This window comes from Megascapheus bottae, chromosome 3, assembly GCF_031878675.1.
Source record: "Megascapheus bottae isolate mThoBot1 chromosome 3, mThoBot2.hap1, whole genome shotgun sequence".
Lineage (NCBI taxonomy): Eukaryota > Metazoa > Chordata > Mammalia > Rodentia > Geomyidae > Megascapheus > Megascapheus bottae.
In genome coordinates this window covers 47,885,072-47,903,441 of record NC_143511.1, presented here as the reverse complement: position 1 = coordinate 47,903,441, position 18,370 = coordinate 47,885,072, and the positions used below count along the sequence as shown (strand labels likewise).

The following is an 18,370-nucleotide window of genomic DNA, read 5'->3' as shown; positions in this document are numbered from 1 at the left end:
ATATCATAACATTAAAAAATTGATATCTACCATATTATGAAAAGGATACAAAACAATAAACTCAAATATATTTCTATCCAAAAACCCTTTAAATTCTGTCAATATGTTTATAAAATTTAAAACCAGTATTTGCTTTCTTAAATCAAACAAAAATTGAGTGGTACATGTAAGAGGAGGGTAAAGAAAAGAATTAAACTGGGCGAGAGCAAGGGAAGGGGTTATATTGTTCAAAAAGAAATATACTTTTTATCTGACTTATGTAACTGTACCTCCTCTGTACAACACCTTTATAGGAACAATGAAAAGTTAAATCAAAAAACAGAAAAGAATGGCATGAATCTTGTCTGGCATCGTGTCCTAAATAGAAATGGAGAAATAATCTAGAGAAACATTTCTATGGCGTAAGTATATTTAGTTCCCTGTCCCAACGTCACACACTGTTTAGTTAGGCATTAGAAATATACAATGCATTCTAATGAAATTTAGTGTCTCTGATTTAGTCTAAGTTCTGGCTGTCAACCAATTCCGATTTTCTCTATTCCTATGTCCATGTTTCTTAGCATTTCTGCCCAGACTTGAAACACTGCTGAACATGCTGTTTTTTCTAAGACCAATCTATTTAACCTCAGTCTACCCCCTTTACTGCCCAACAGTTGTATTTTGTTTTGGTAATATCTTCCCATTACTCTATTGATTAATACAGGGCTTTGCGCTCATTTCCTAATGTTTAATTTGCCTCTGCCTTCTAAAAATGAAGAAAAATGACCTTTCTCTTTGCCAAGATTACTTGTCGTGTTATCTACTATCTCCTCTAGGACCTGTGGCATACCAAGGGCACTCTTACTTCTTTGTGTCATTAATTTCTCTTTTGTAACAATTTACCTTTCAAAAGCTTAATTCTTTTTCTTCTTTTTTAGTTCTAGAATGAAACCCCAGGCCTCACTAGTGCTAAGTGAGCATTTTACCATGAGCCACATCTTACACTTCAAACAAGGAACCAAATAAACAAACAGTTCTTTTATGACTGAGCAAGTGTAATGTCGCTGATGCACACACACACACACACACACACACACACACACACACACACACTACAAAAATAGTACAAGTATTTGAATATCCACTTCAAAACTCGTGCTGAAATTTAATTAAAGAAGTCTCAAGACCAAGATTTGAAGTGCTGAGGGCTCTGTCCTCCTGGAAGCATTAGTGCTGTTATAGAAATGGATTGGTAGGAGTGGATCTTGACCAAAAGGGTGAATTTGGCCCAACTTTTCTTTTTCATCCATTCCCATTTGCCCTTTTCCTGAATTCTAATGCAACACAAAGGCTCTTAGTAAATGCTGGCACCATGTGCTTTGGTTCTTAATACATCACAGAAATTATTCTTTCACTGGTTTTCTCTTCTTCCTCATCCTTTTGACATTTTTCCTAGTGAACACCTTTTAAGAACTCTCTGTTAACTTCTTGTTAACATCTTAATACATCACAGAAATTATTCTTTCACCTTGTTTTCTCTTCTTTCTCATCCTTTTGACATTTTTCCTAGTGAACACCTTTTAAGAACTCTCTGTTAACTTCTTATTCTACATCTCATGTGCCTTTGGTGGTTTATCAAAAACATTTCTTTTTGCTGTCTGAATGCAGACTCCACAAACCTCCAAAATTCTTTCCACCCATTTCCTGCGTGAGCTCCACCCTCATGGCAAAATAAAGCTCTGTATCAGGCTTTCACATCAGAACCTCCAGTAACTCCCATCATTCACTGAACTACTATAAACTTGGAGGCCTAGTATCACATCGCTTCCTAATGTAATCTTAGAATATTTTTTGCTTCCTTTCTACCATCTACTGAAGTTCGCTTTCAGAACGTACCTTAATCATCAATGTCATCCACTCCGATCAACTCTTATCCCTCATTCCCAAATGAGCCATTTTCCCACCACCTCCTTCTTGAATTCCCTGCAGATTTTTCTTTTTGCTTCAATTCATAAACAACTTTATTCCTTCTTAGCAGCATCTGTCATGTTTTGCCCTGGAACATGGCTCTGTGCACATCTATCTTCCCTCTCCACACTCCTTCTCACATTACAGATGTTCTAGGGCAGCGCCCATATGTCATTTACCCCTGTACTTGTGTACTGCCTCACACACAGTTGGCATGCAATGACATTTGTTGAACAAATGAAGGAGTTTGTCCAATCTGATTCTGATTAATATTTATTTCCTGATACCCTAAGTGGTTTCTCTTTTATCATCTTTCTTACTTAATTGCCATGGGACCTATATGTGAAAAGGAAGAAACTAGGCAGGAAATTAAGCAGCCTTGTTTTGAAATAGTCTAGTTAGTTTCAATCTGCTGAAGTGATTAAAAGTTTGCAATGAAGAACACTAAAAATGACTTCATAATTAGCATAGTATGAAATAAATAACTTTTTTTGGCCAGTTCTGGGAACTGAACTCAGGGCCTGAGCACTGTCCTTGAGCTTTCTCAAGGATACAGATCTACCACTTGAGCCACAGCACCACTTCTGGCATTTTGTGTATGTATGTGGTACCGAGGAGTTGAACCTGGGTCTTCGTGCATGGTAGGCAAGCACTCTACCACCAGGCCAAACTCCCCGTGAGATAAAATAATTTTTATTAAAATACTAATTAGTTTCCTGATCAAGATACTGTTTTTTTTTAACACTCAACACTTTCTAGTAATTGAGTTTAAAAAAAAAATCACCGTCACAGAATGTCATACTTACCACATTGCTGCATGTTCTGTATCGAATATTTCGTCCTTCACAGCTCCTTCATAAAAAGAAAAATGAAAGCTCATTACTACCTATGAAACTCTCACAGTTTGAAATATTTGCATATTAAAACAGTCTCTTCTTAATATAAATGGAAAGGACTTTCTTCAATATAGCTAATTGAAGTACTGCTATTAAATACTAAATTGAGAAGATTTAAAATTGTGCATATATAATGGTTTCTCTATAGGATCAAAAGTAAGCACTGGTTTTGATTGAAAAATTTTTAAAATTCTTAGGGCAAATAAATATTAGGACAGGTTTTAGTAAAATTGTTTATGTGATAAACATCTATCATCTTGTTTGTGATATAAAACTAAAAAAACTTTTCAGTAAAAAATCTTAGTCCTGAGTATGAGCTGAATATTTAATATTTGACATTTAATCTTAATATTTAATATTTCTTTAATGGTTAGAAAAAATCCTAATTCTTAAATACCATTTTTGTTTCTACAATACATGCTCACTGTAGAACTTTTAAAAAAAAAAACAGATTCTGTAATGGCATTTGCAGGGAAGTGGATGAATCTAGAGCGAATCATGTTGAGTGAGACAAGTCAAGACTAAAGGAACAAAGGCTCATAGTATTCTTAATATGTGGCTATTAACTCCAAAAAGTACAAGAGTGAGGACTCAATATTTGTGTACAATGCTATGGACATGGTATTAGAAATATAAACCCATCTATGTATATAAAAATCTATGACTCTATAGACATAATGTTTTGTTACATAGATTAATATGTATCTATGATATACAAACCCTCAGCCTAATTTTAATTATGTTCTAAAATCTAAGTGTCAGTGATTGTATATAGATTATGGAGATTCCCTTCTTGAATACTTGTTTGTTAAATACATCATTTGAAATATAATGTAAAAATCAATGTTCATAAATTCTTTAATAAAAAATATAGATTCTGAAAAAGAAAAAGAAGTCCTCCATGGCTGCCTCACCTGAAAGTAATGTCTATTATTTTGATTCCCAGTGCAGAGAATATCACATTTTTAATATAATTTTGTAGATTGTTCTTTTCTCCACTTAAAATTTTTAGAGGTATATTTTCACTGTGTTAAATATAGTTTAAAAGTACTCTATTGAGAGCTACATAAAATTCCCTCAAATGATAAAATACGATATAATTGTATAGTCATTCTTCCATTTCTTGTCACTTAAGTAATTCCCATAGGATTTGATAAATGAGAGTGCAATAAACTAGCTCCATGTGTATGTTTTATCCAAGTTTGTGACCGTGCCTTTAAAGTTGATACATTTCTAGAAGAAGTACTGAGCTGAAAAGAAAGACTTTTTGTAAGGCTCCTGAAAATTGTTGCCAAATTGCATTCCATGAAGGTTGTACCATTACATACTCCCACTGGCAGTACATGGGAGTTTCCATTCTACTAAATTCTTGTGAACAAAAACAATTGATTTTTGATACATATTCAATGATGACAATTCACAAACAATGATACTCTACTCTTTTCAAACTAAATCATACTTTCTAGAATACAAACTATATTATGAAAATTTGAGAGAATGATTATAAAATACCTAATAGTTATGGAATTCTGCACTCTAATTTATTCAATCTTCCTGAGAATATTATTTATTACTTAATCTTCCCAGCTTTCAGAGATATAGGTTATCATTATTATAGGCATTTTACAGATGAGAAAATCTGGAACATAGAAAGGGTATGAATCTTCCACATTTACATACAACTTTTTAGCTGTAGATCTGAGATTTAAATCTAGGCCTTCTGGCTTCAGAGTTTACTCATATCACAATTCTTCTTGTTTAGAAGGTATGAGGCCCTTAATTTAATTCTCACTACTGTTAAACACATACACACACACGCACACACACATACTCACAAATCCTATAATTACTTCAATGCTTCAATACTTCCTAATGTTTGTTGTTGTTTAACATGTATATTCACAGAGCTTCTGTTGTATTCTGGACGATGCAATATTGGGGGAATACAAATAATGACTATAACTTGATCTTTGCTGTGAAGTAAACTAATCACATAATTATAATCATTACAAGTATAAATATTTGATGCAGCAATTGGGTTAAATCTTAAGAGCTGATAAGAAATTTTCATCTATAGTATAATTACAATAAGGTTATTTTGTGTCTAAAGATCTGGCGTCAACCAGATAAACTATTTTAATATACCTTAAAACTAGCAAAGGAGCTGTCAGTGATGGCTTATGCCTATTTTCCTAGCTACTACTCAGGAGGCTGAGATCTAAGGATCATTCTAGACAGGAAAGTCTGAATTAATCACAGCAAAAGCCAGAAATGGTGCTATAGCACAAGTGGCAGAGTGCTATCCTTGAGCAAACAACACTTAGGAATAGCACTCAGGCCCAGGGTTCAAGGCCCAGGATCAGAAAAAAAAAGAAGGAAGGGCATTAGAATCATAGCAAAGGGGATCATTATATTATATGATGGACAGGGTCCTGCTCAGCAATGTCCTAGAGAAAGGTCCAGTGGATTTCATGCCCTTCATTTCCCATTGGCAAGGTCACCACCATCTTGATACTAAGTAACTCTTGGTCACCTACCCAATAGCAACATATGCTCAATTTAGGGGAACAGCTCTCCTACCATGCCATATTGACCAAGCAGGCTGCCAAAAAGGATGAGGATTCTCATGAGCACTGAGAGGCAGAGAAGGCTGACCCCACTGTCATGAGTATTCTAGTCTATGTGATAGATGACCCTATTCCTTGTTGTAAAATAATAATAAGCTGACACTTCAACTTAAAACATTAATCTTGTGGGAGAAGATATTGTAAGTCACTGTGAGTCCACTCCCAAAAGAAGTATTTGTCTTTGGTATTGCTAAAAAATATCAAGTTTCTGCTTCTGAAAATATGAGAGTCCAGTTCCAGATGAGGGCTAATTTACAAATAATGAATTCTACAACTCAAAGGCCTTTGTTGGAATGGGCCCAGATGTCAATATTGCTTGAATGTGGAAGGTTTTTTGTAATTACTGGTGCACACATAATAACACATGCAGTAGTTTACAGTACTCACTTTGAAGCTGGACTCCTTTTTGTGAACTATGGCCCTATACTTGTTTCTTTTTTTAATCTAAATAATGGGATAGAAGTTCTCATCTTCTGCATTCATTTGAGAACTGATACACTCAATAACTGTGAATCACTTTATAGACTGCCTCATCTACAGTAAGCTTTATAGCATTTGCTATATTAGTTACATACATAATAGACATAAAATGATAGCTATTGAAAAGAAGCTTATCATATGTAGAAAAAAAACCCATAAGAAAGGCATACTGGCATGAACATATTTGATATATTTGCAAATTTCTAAACAGTTCTTTTTTTGTTTTTCTTCACATTTAGAGTTTATCTGGGGAATTTTAGTTCAGGGAACTACTTTGTAAATTCTAACTTCATGGTAGGCAAAGGGGAATCTATGAAGGATCTCAAATAAAAAAGATATAACAATGGCTTTTTGCTTTAAAAAGTGATATCCAGTATTATTCTTTGCTAGACAACACTACTCAATGTTTCTCAGCCTTTAAAAATTTCCCCAAACTCATCCCATGAAAAAACTACGCATATAATTCTGAATAGGAGGTTGAAGACTAAAATTATAGATTTTTCTTTACTTGCAGATGCCTCCTGCTCTTTCAGGTCTCATTTGTCGAGTGTATATGTAAAGTTCAGAGAATAAAGTTGTGATCACAAACTGCGATAATACACAAAAGCTCTGTTCAATTGAAAAAGAAATTCTTTTATAAAGTAAAACAAGGAAAATAGAAAATTACCTGCTTCAATAGTTTATATACCTAACCAGATTTTATAATTATCCCTCAACGAGGGAGACAGTATATAATGTAAAAGTTTTAGTATTGTTACTTAGAAACAAAAAAGTAAACCAAGAATAAAGAAAATCTTTCATACTTTCCAAGGAATGTCCTAGAATTGTCTAGCACTTAATATTGAATTGCAAATAATTTATTGATGCCTCCAAATGTTCTTCCCTTTATTATACCACATTATCTTTTAACTGAGCTTATTTGAGATTTGACTAAAATACTGTGTCAATGCTTAAATTAGATAAGATGGTCTAAGGAGTTGAAAAACATTATCAAATTAAGTATAATAGTAGAAAAATTAGTATGTACTATGTATTAGTATCAGCTCTCTGTCCTAGTGTTAGCACATATCTTTAACCATCCTATAATCAAAAAGATTAGTGGTTCCCTTTAGTAGATAAAGAAACTGACAAAAAGAGACCAGAGATTTGGAGCCTAGGTTTGACTAATCCCAAAGTCTATGAAATAATAAGAGGAAGATGTATTCAAGATGTTTAATAAACGAATACTAGATTAAAACTTGGCAAGGGGTTGAACTGCTTTGTGTTGGTAGTATGCCCGTCATCAGATGACTCTTAATTCCACTCCACTTCCAGTAAGGAAGTGGCATGTCTCCAAGGATAACTCACTCACCATGATATACAATGTGAAAGAATGTATGTTTAGAAGTACTCATTTAAATATTCAAATTGGCATAGATTAAAATATAAAAATTTATTTTAAGTAGTAAAGCAGTTATTCTGCCACAAGTATTTACTTATTGCAAAGTGTGAATGTCTCCATTCAAAGGCTATCTCAGGCATGAAAGCCACATCTGACAATTTAGCAGTAAAATAATCTTTCCTTGTTTTATCTATTTAATCTTGCTATATGTATGTATTTTGTATTTATTTGTATACATTTACATAAACATATACAAATACATGCACATATTAGGGTTTATTTTGAAGGTTTTTTGGTTTTTTATTGGTCAGTCATAGGGTTTGAACGCAGGGTCTCTGAGCTGTTTTGCTCAAGGCTAGCACTACCACTTTGTACCACAGCTTAACTTCCTGAAGTTTTTAATATAAACCAGGGAACTGGGTTCCCTCTTATTGAGCCAAGTTAAAATTCACCTTTGAAGATAGAAACCAACATTAGAAAGGTCACTTCAAAGGGCTTCTGAGAAGTTACAGAGCCTTGCTACTACAGGACCCACGCCAATGTCCTCGTAGCACAAGCTCATAGCATGTCGTTCATGAGTTATGCATCACCTTAAACATGAGAGCAAAATGGAAATAGTACAGCCTAATTTCTTCCAACTTGGACTAGAGAATGATCAGTATTATGTCAGTATTTTGCTCTTTGTTAGACACTTGCTAATTTCACTTAATTTCCTCTCTCAAAACAATGCAAATCATCTCAACCACAAGCTATTATTTATGAATTACTCAGACTTTTAATTCGTTTATAATGACATTAGTAGAGACTCCAGGCATACAGTTGGTTTCTCATTAATAAACCATGAAGACTTTTCCAGGACTTCAGATCTTGATGTTATCTTAGGTTTAATTATATTTAACATACTTAGAAGAGATGGATTGCAATGGAAAATTAAGACTCTTTTCAGGCTTTAGCAGCTTGTTGGGCCTTCTTTCCTCCCACACATTCCTCATTCATATAAATCTCTAAAAGAGGAAAGTGTATTTGATTTATGTCTTTTTCACTTTCAAATTCTTCTCACCTCATCTCTAAGCAAACAAATGTGGTTTCATTATCAGCCCTCTACCTGGTGTCAGTGAAATAGTTTCAGGAATCTAGGAGCTATGTACTTGAAATACTGGGTCCTTAGGGATGGCGATCTTTGTTTTAAGCTCATGAAATTTAGGGCTTATTCTCTGACTTCCAAAAAGCTAGAATCTTGTAAGAGCAAGTACCAGGCTAGGCATGGTGGCTCTTACATGTAATCCCAGCTACTCAGGAGGCAGAAATGGGAGGATTGGGGTTGTAAGGCCAGCCTGGGCAAAATTGTATCTAGCAGAAACAAACTATAGAAAAATGATCTGGACGTGGAAATGGCATTTGACAAGATCCAACACCCCTTTATGTTAAAAGCTCTGGAGAAACTAGGAATCCATGGAACATTCCTCAATGTAATAAAGGCTGTGTATGAGAAACCCACTGCTACTATTACACTTAATGGTGAAAATCTAAAGCCATTCCCTCTAAAATCAGGAATGAGACAAGGATGCCCACTCTCTCCACTCCTCTTTAACACAGTCCTAGAATTCCTAGCCAGTGCAATAAGGCAAGAAGCAAGCATAAAGGGGATCCAAGTAGGGAAAGAGTAAATAAAACTATCCCTCTTTGCAGATGACATGATTCTGTATTTAAAGAATCCTATAGACTCCACTCCCAAGCTCCTTGAGCTGATTCAAAACTTTGGAAGGGTAGCAGGGTATAAAATCAACCCTCAAAAATCAACTGCCTTCCTTTACGCCAACAGTGAGAGGACCGAGGCAATAATCAGGAAAGCAACTCCTTTCACAATAGCCTCAAAGAAAATAAAGTACCTAGGAATTAGCTTAACTAAGAATGAAAAGGACCTTTTTGATGAAAACTTTAAAACCCTAAAAAAGGAAATTAAAGCAGAACTAAGGAAATGGAAAAACCTCCCATGCTCCTGGATTGGAATAATCAACATTGTGAAAATGACAATCTTGCCAAGGGCTATCTACAAAGTCAACGCAATACCCATCAATATCCCAATGGCATTCTTTAAAAAAATAGAAGAGGCAATTCAAAATTTCATATGGAATAATAAAAGACCCCGTATAGCAAAAACACTTCTTAGCAGAAAGAACAGCGCTGGAGGAATTTCAATTCCAAACTTTAGACTCTATTACACGGCTATAATTCTCAAAACAGCTTGGTACTGGCACAAGAACAGGTCTGAAGACCAATGGAATAGAACTGAGGACCTAGATATTAAACTACATACCTATGGCCACCTAATCTTTGACAAGGGAGCCAAGAAAATAGAATGGAAGAAAGACAGCCTCTTCAACAAGTTGTGCTGGCAGAACTGGCTAAGCGCCTGCAGAAAACTAAAGTTGGATCCTTCTTTGTCACCCTGCACTAGAATTAACTCCAAATGGATCAAAGACCTGGAGGTAAAAGTTGACACACTGAAAACTCTACAGGAAGGAATAGGAGATACACTAGGTCTCCTTGGCACAGGTCGAAACTTCCTTAATAAGGACCAAGAATCACAACAAATCAGAGAAAGCCTGGATAAGTGGGACTGCATTAAACTGCAGAGCTTTTGTATGGCAAAGGACATAGCTAGTAAATTAATTAGGAAGCCTACAGAGTGGGAGAAGATCTTCACCAACCAAACAACAAAGGCCTCATATCTAAAATATATCAACAACTCAAAAAATTGAATCACTCCAAAACTAACCTCCAAAGTAACAACCATCCCATTAAAAAATGGGCCAAAGACTTAAAGAGAGTCTTCTCTGAAGAAGAAACAAAAATGGCCTATAGACACATGAAGAAATGCTCTGCATCTCTGGTCATAAAAGAAATGCAAATCAAAACAACTCTAAGATTCCACCTCACTCCAGTTAGAATGGCCAGGACCAGGAAAACGAATAATAACAGATGCTGGAGGGGATGTGGCCAGGAGGGATCACTACTACACTGTTGGTGGGAGTGCAAACTCATTCAACCACTATGGAAAGCAGTGTGGCAGTGCCTCAAAAGGCTAAACATAGAACTCCCCTATGACCCAGCAATTCCACTACTTGGCATTTACCCAACCATCCAGAATCTAGGGCATACTAAATCCACTAGCACAACAATGTTCATTGTAGCATTATTCACCATAGCAAAGATATGGAACCAACCTAGATGTCCCTCAGTTGATGAGTGGATCAACAAGTTGTGGTATTTGTACACAATGGAATTCTATGCTGCTGTAAGAAAGAATGACATCGACCCATTTGTTAGGAAATGAAAAGACTTAGAAAAAATCATATTAAGTGAAGTAAGCCAGACTCAAAGGAACTTAGGCTCAATGGTTTTCCTCATTTGTCATAATCAGTGGAAACCTTGGGCTCTACTAGCAGAGATCTGCAATAGAGCAAAACCTTGATACATAAGACCATATAGTATGAAGCTAATTGAAAGTACCTCCAGGATATTGAAACAAAAGCCATATAACGAATGATTGTTGTCCGTAATATACTATGTTATCCCTCATCTCCTTTGCTGTCCCTTGAGTATCTCATATTGTTACAGTATCTCACTTTGTTATCTGATATATTGAATTTATTTGTATTTGGTTATCTGAAACTTGATAGGGAAGGGGGGAAAACCAATACGGGGAGTGGGTGGTGGGTGGGGGGAGGGTAATGGGTACTAAGACATGTGAAAGGGTATCAATGTATGTGAATTAATGCACCTTCTATCTGGCAAATATCATGTAACCCTTTTATTAATTACAATAAAACTATATATTAAAAAAAGAAAGAAAAATGATCTGGAGCACATAGTTTCAAATAGTAGAGCACTTGCCAATCAAACATAAGTGCTCAATATACTCTCCAACAGCATACACACCACACACACACACACACACACACACACACACACACACACACACACAAACACACCAAGTTATATCATTTCTGTGGATCCCACCTGTCTTTCCAGGAAAAGACTTTTCAAATGTGTGCTTATTTCTCTTTTTTTAGTTAAACCAAAGCAGAAACCATGGTCTCTTTTTTTAAGAGGACAGACATAAAACCATGCTAACACAGTAAGCCAAGGGGACACTGGGCCATCTCTACTTGTGAGGCCTAGAATGATATGGATTGGTCAAGCCAAACAGGTAGCTCATCAGCTGAATCAGGGATTTATTTCATGTTTGATTCATATCTATTTCAGATGAACATCTCTGTTCTCACTGGGGTAGTATGGGGGACATTGGTGTTCAAGAAGCTAGTGACTGAACATCTGAGAGGCACAAGTACGAGACAGGTTCATTTTCTTTTGCTTCAAACTCATTATTGTAAGAGCTGTTTTAAGGAAACAGTATTTTTTGGTGCTTTTGTATTTTGCACGGGGGAGAAAGGAGCTTTTTTTTTTTTTTTATGATGTGACATCCCTGTGAATGCTGTATCCCAAGCTCTAATTTTTCCTTTAGCTCTGTTTCATACTTGGGATTCAAAAGCTACATTCATGCTCTGTATATGACTCAATTCGGCTTTTCATAGATTGCGTAAAGGGGTCAATTCAGCACTATTTTTTCTTCCAGAATATCTATGCACAACTATGTTTACCTTGTATCTTTATTATGTACTGTTGCTCTAAATAATTGGAATTATATTTCAGTATTAACTTCTAGAGAGTACCTTAGCAATATTCATAGATTGGAATTTTTTAACAAGCATCAAATGTATACTTTTCTCTTTCTTTCTTTTTTCTTTTTTCTTTCTTTCTTTCTTTCTTTCTTTCTTTCTTTCTTTCTTTCTTTCTTTCTTCTCTCCCTCTCCTTCTTTCCTTTATTCCTTCCTCCTTCCTTCCTTCCTTCACTCTTTCCTTTCTTTCTTGCTTTCTCTCTCTCTCTCTCTCTCTCTCTCTCTTTCTTTCTTTCTTTCTTTCTTTTCTTCCAGTCCTGGAACTTGAACTCAGGCCTGAGTGCTGTCCTTGGGCTTTCTTAAGACTGGAGAACTACCACGTGAGCACAACACCATTTCCAGCTTTTTATCTATGTATGTAGTACCGAGGAATTGAGCCCAGGGCTTCATGCGTGGTAGGCAAGCACTCTACCATTAGGCCAGATTCCCAGCCCCTTCTTTTCAATTATTTTTTTTTGCCAGTTCTCGTACTTGAGTTCGGGGCCCGGACATTGTCCTTGGGCTTTCTCAAGGCTAGTGCTCTACCTCTTGGGCCACAGCACCACTTCCAACTTTTTCTGTGTATGTGGTACAGAGGAATGGAAACCAGGGCTTCATGCATGCTAGTCAAGTACTCTACCACTAGGCCAAACTCCCTGCCCTGAATGCTTGTTTTCTTAAGCAGTGATTTATTTTGAGCCTTCCTCCCTTTGTACTTTCAACCAACACCTACCTGAAATAACCAGTTTACATAACTTTCTATAGCTCATCTTTCTTTGCTAACTACTTGTTTTTCCCTATTTGAAGCGAAACCTTTACTAGACAAAGCCATTACACATTTTACAAATAATAAATCTCCAATAGACACAACCACCAGTGGAGGACCAGCTTTGAAAGAGCAGAGATGGAAGTCTCTTGTGCTTTGGGACTTTCAAAAGCACACAAAAAAATCCCTCTATCCCTTAGCATTTGGTTTACTGGTCTCCAAGTCCCATTCAGGATGTCTATTTGTTTTCCATTGTTTCTTCTGCATGTGATACATCACATGGCTCAGAAAGATTAGGGCTAAGGGACAGATTTATTTATTCTTCTGAATAGATAGATATACAAGCCAAAGTATTATGACAGCTTGATAAATGTAGCTTTGAAACTGCTTTCTGTTGTAAAAATACAGCAAAACAACGAGGCAAGCTGCCAGCCTTCATTTGTTAGGAGGTGAGCTAGCTGGGAATAGACACTGCTTTGGGTCCCACCAGCTTTCTGTAACCTGCCAGAGGCTGCAAAGTAGCCTCCGAAGTCAAAATGAGTATCTGCTCTGCCTTAAAATTGTATTTGCAGAACAATTTTCAACTAACCAAGGGGATAAGGGGAAGCCCAGATTTAAACACCATGGAATAAATTATAAACTAGACTTTAAAGTGTTTCTTTGGCATAGGTAACATATTTTAATGATCTCAGTTTTATGTTTCAACACCAAATGCATTGCCAACCTGGAGACTAACATTTGTGTATATCGAGAGGTACTAAAACCTAAAGTGGAGATTTAATTCGATATAAACAGCAATTATGTAGGTTTGTGGAGCTCATTCTAAGATGACATCCCTAATTTGTTCAATGTCTTTTCAACCAGAATAAATTAATGAAGGTTCTCTGGATGTTCAGCACATTCTTGAGCATCAGTTAGGAGGATACAAAGCTGTTAAATTAAAAATGTAGACTCACACAAGGATCTTAAGAGTCTGATAATGAGTACATTGCTTTTGAAAGTGTCACCTCTTCCTTTTTTCTCCCAGTTTTTCCACTTCTCATTACTTATCAAACAATAATCCCTCTGTACATCACTTACATTAACAATTTAAAAAGAGTCTGAATTTTGAAGTGTGTCCTATGAGTTTCAAGTTCATTTATTTGCTGTTATGAGTACTTGGCATGTTTTAAATTATAACTAGCAAAACCACTGCCATTTTTTTTCTACAAATAAGTTATGATTTTTTTTTGGTGAGTCATGGCGCTTGAACTTGGCCTGGGTGCTATCCCTGAGCTCTTCAACTTAAGACTACCACCCTACCCCTGGGGCCTGGGTATTGTCCCTGAGCTCTTCTGCTCAAGGATACTGCCCTATCCTTGAGACAAGCCCCAGTTCCCTTTTCTAGAGGTTAACTGGAAATAAGAGCCTCAGGTCCTTTATGCCCCGGCTGGCTTTGAACCTTGATCCTCAGATCTCAGCCTCCTGAGTAGCTAGGATTACAGGTATGAGCCACCGCGCCCAGCTAATAAGTTATGATTTTACATAGCTCTGCCTGTTTCTTGAAGGAAATATATGTTACAGTAAAGCATTAAATATTCACAGATATGGGGAGTCTGACCATGTAATCAAAGAAAGAAAAAGGAAAACACATTGTAAACCACATTGGTCATGTGTATAAAAAGTGTCTCAGAAATTTCTGTGCATATTTCTTAGATCATTTAAGGAAACAATGGACAATCAGTGCTCCCACAGTGAAAATGAGCCCCTGGGCAGCTTCCTGGTTAACAAGCTTTTGTATAAAGCTTTCTGATTTACACTCACTTAACACATTTCTTGTCCATTCAGTATAAGCCATTAAGAAGCACAGCCATTGTGAAAAATACAAGAAGGATGATATCCTTGGGTGCTTATCAAAATTATAACGTAGCTGGAACAAATCTACATCAATCAGAGTAGCATATTCAACAGTATAATATAAAATCAGCAGCTAGTAGATATAGTTTAGATACCAAATACAGAAGGAATTGGGGGGAAAAAAAAACCCAGAGAAATAATTGCAAAAGAAATGCTCTCTGGGCTAGAAGTCTTGGAAATGTGACTTCAGAAAGGCACAGAAGCAATCAAGTGACCATCATTTCAGAGTCCTAGGACACAATTCTTATAGCTCTCCAGGCCCCTTTTCTCCTTTAATCTGTTTGTACTCTGATCTACAGTGCATAAACAATTCCTAGTATACCATTAGCATTCAAGAAGTATTTCATGAAAATAGAAAGGAGGAAGGAAGGGGGAGAAAAATGAGAGGGACAGAAAGGAAAAGAATAAAGGAGGAAAAGGAAGGAGAAAAGGATGAAGAAAGGAATGAAGGAAGAAATAAAGGAGGGAAGGAAGAAAGAAAGCAGAAAAGGAAGGATGGAAGGAAGGAAAAAGGAAGGTAGGGAGGAAGGAAAGAAGGAAGGTAGGAAGAAAGGGAGACTAGGAAGAGGGAAGCAATACAATGGAACAAGATGTCATAAAGATAATAGCTGGCCATGAAGAATCTTTGGCTTCCTATTTGTTCTAAGGTTTGAAAGTTGATTAACATCTTCCTATAATAAGCAAAAGATGGAAAGTGTAAAATAAAACTAAAGAGCTACCAAGGGGAAGACAATTTGGCTTCTTTCTATGGATATGTTTATTTTCATGTATTTACTCTAAGTTGTGCTTGTCTCTGCAACGCATTTGCTTCTTTTGAAAGATGGTTCGGGGTTGGGCCAGGGAATTGTTGCCTTTGGCTTGAGATCCACTAGCAGGAAGGACATGCACTCGAGAATACATATACACATGCCATAAGTTTTGCAAAGGAGCTTGCATTTGCTCAGTAGCCAAAGAGACAGAGAATTAGAATAAAAACAAATGTGTTTTAGCAATACCACATCCAACTTTTCCATCATCCCCAGGAGGAAAATGTATATTATGAAACTCTAGGATTCTAATAACCTCACCTGATACAACTCTTGGGCTGGGAGTTTATGAATTATCTTGGATAGAAACAAGGAATTCTCCAGTTCTTCTATGTCACCTAGATGTCTATTGCCAAATGGGTCCTGGTGAATCACTTTTTGCTTTAAAACCAATTGTATTGGGCTGGGGGAGGGGCATGGAGCTCTGTGGTGGAACATGAAAAGGGGAAAGAAACCAAATAAAAGCTTCTTCTTGTAAGAGCTTCTTCTTTGCTTCTCTTCCTGTCTAGCACGGAAATGAGTATGACTGCATATCTAGAAGTGTCTCTTTTTCAGGATCATACAATTTCAATTTTAGATATGAAGGGCACTTGTGGACTCATGTAGTACCTATTTGCTGGTTCATATTTTATTCCAGGCACTATTCACTTGACTTCATAGATGAGCAAATTGAATCTCAGAGAAACTAGATTCAGGCTAGAAAATGATGGGACCAAGATTCAACAGAGTAGTTTGGTTAAAAAAATGGGAAATAATGGGAATAATCCACAAAATATGATAAACCTTCCCTTTGAGGCAAGTTCTTGTCTTTTCAACATGTAGTTTTCACTCACCTTTCTTAGGAAAGTCTCATTATCCTGACCTGTAGGACTTCTACCAACACAATGGTAGAGACTGGCTCTGCAGTTGCCTGAGATTTGTATACATAGCTAGGAATTCTCTAAAACTGGTACTTGAATCTGATTGTGTCACCAAGTATTCCATCTTCTTGTTGACTCTGGATGTTCTAGCATACCTGATTCTGATTTTCTTCCTTGTATTCTTAAAATCCTGTCTGTCTGTCTCTCAGTCTAAGCCAAAATACAGGTGTGGTGGCATACATCTGTAATCCTAGCTACTTGGACCTGATCTGAGGTCCATGTTGGGAAAAAGTATGAGACCTTAACCGAACTAAAAGCAACAAAATACTGGAAGTATGGTTTAAGTAGTAGAGAGGGCACTTGACTGGTAAGCGCAAGGCCCTAAATTGAAACCCCAATATAGCAAAGGTATCCCCCCCAAATAAAGCAAGAACAACTACAAAACTAAGCAAAATAAGGGTAAGGAACATTAACTTGACCAAGTACTTCATGTGAGGGAAAAGCTTTTCATCCAATATTATCAGTGTACTAAATAATATTTTATTATACACGCAAAGTATGGTAGGAGGGCAAATCTCATGTTAAATTTTCTTGTTAAAATTGAAATTGGACAGGGAAGGGGGAAAAACCAAGAGGGGGGTGGGGGAGAGGGTAATGGGGACCAAGACATGTGGAAGGGTATCAATGTATGTGAATTAATGCACCTTCTATCTGGCAAATATCATGTAACCCTTTTAGTAAATACAATAAAAAACATTAAAAAAATTAAAAATGGCAGAGGAGAATTAAGGTTTAAGAGGGCATTGAATATTTGGTCTAAGATCTCTAAGATTTCTTCCCACTCAGTCTAAGTCTGAAAATATTTTTTTTCAATTCTATAGACGCATAGCTGCCTCTATCAACCTTGGGTCAGTGGTGTAAAGTTTGATTCTGTATCCTTTTGTAAATATGTTCAACATGTTTTTCTCTTTTTGAAGTACAGATAAAGAAAATGCACATGCATTTTAATAGTGTATGTATTTATTTTAAAACCCAACTATCTAGCACTTGAGCATGAACTATGTACTAAATATTGAAGTCAAAAGGAGTACTTATAACTTAACTAGGAAAATAAAGAAGTAGAAATAGTATGAAATTGATGCTACCCCAATAAATAACAATAGATATTGAAATACCACACCCAGGTATACAGATGTACTATCTACAGAGGTAAGAGGAATTCTCTTAGGTTTGAAAACATAACTATAATTAGTAGAAACTCAGTGGTACTTTAAACATCTGTTAATTTCTGAGGGCAGACTTTTGACCTCTATCTTTAGTTATATCTACATATTTATCTAATACACAGTCAGAACCCAATAAATATTTATTGAGTAGATGAATTAAAACTGAGGTGAAATAAAGAAATAAGGGGCTATGGAACAAATCAAATAAATACACAGAAAAAGAGCAACTAAAAACTGTATATTCCCAATATGAAAAGTTAAGGTTATGGACCAAATTAATTTTCTTCTCTCTCTCTCTCTCTCTCTCTCTCTCTCTCTCTCTCTCTCTCTCTCTCTCTCTCTCTCTCTCTCTCTCTCTCTCTTTCTCTCTCTCTCTCCCTCCTCCCTTCCCTTCCTCTTTCCTTTCCCTTCCTTCCTCCCTTCCTTCCTTCCTTCCTTCCTTCCTTCCTTCCTTCCTTCCTTCCTACCTTCCTTCCTTCCTTCCTTCCTTCCTTCCTTCCCTCTCCCTCTCTTTCTCCCTCTCTCCCTTCCTTCCTCCCTCCTTCCCTTCCCTTCCTCTTTCCTTCTTTTTTCTTTCCTTCCTTCCTTCCTTCCTTCCTTCCTTCCTTCCTTCCTTCCTTCCTTCCTTCCCTTCCTTCCTCTCCCTCTCCCTTTTCCTGCGCCCCCTCTCCCCCTGCCATCATGAGGCTTGAACTCTGGGCCTGAGCACTGTTTTCTGATAGCACAATGAAAAGAGCACTTGATATAAATGCTACAAGCAGTCA

At 36.5% G+C, this 18,370-nt stretch overlaps 1 protein-coding gene across 1 annotated transcript in view; it reads right to left on the bottom strand.

Moving 5' to 3' along the window:
• The window catches only part of Adamtsl1 (ADAMTS like 1), a 628,790-nt gene that overhangs the window by 294,950 nt on the left and 315,470 nt on the right, over nucleotides 1-18,370 (bottom strand). Inside the window, exon 4 of the mRNA XM_090329363.1 lies at nucleotides 2,754-2,799. Within this exon, the coding sequence (XP_090185489.1) occupies nucleotides 2,754-2,799 (46 nt within the window). The remainder of the gene's footprint in view (nucleotides 1-2,753; nucleotides 2,800-18,370) is intronic.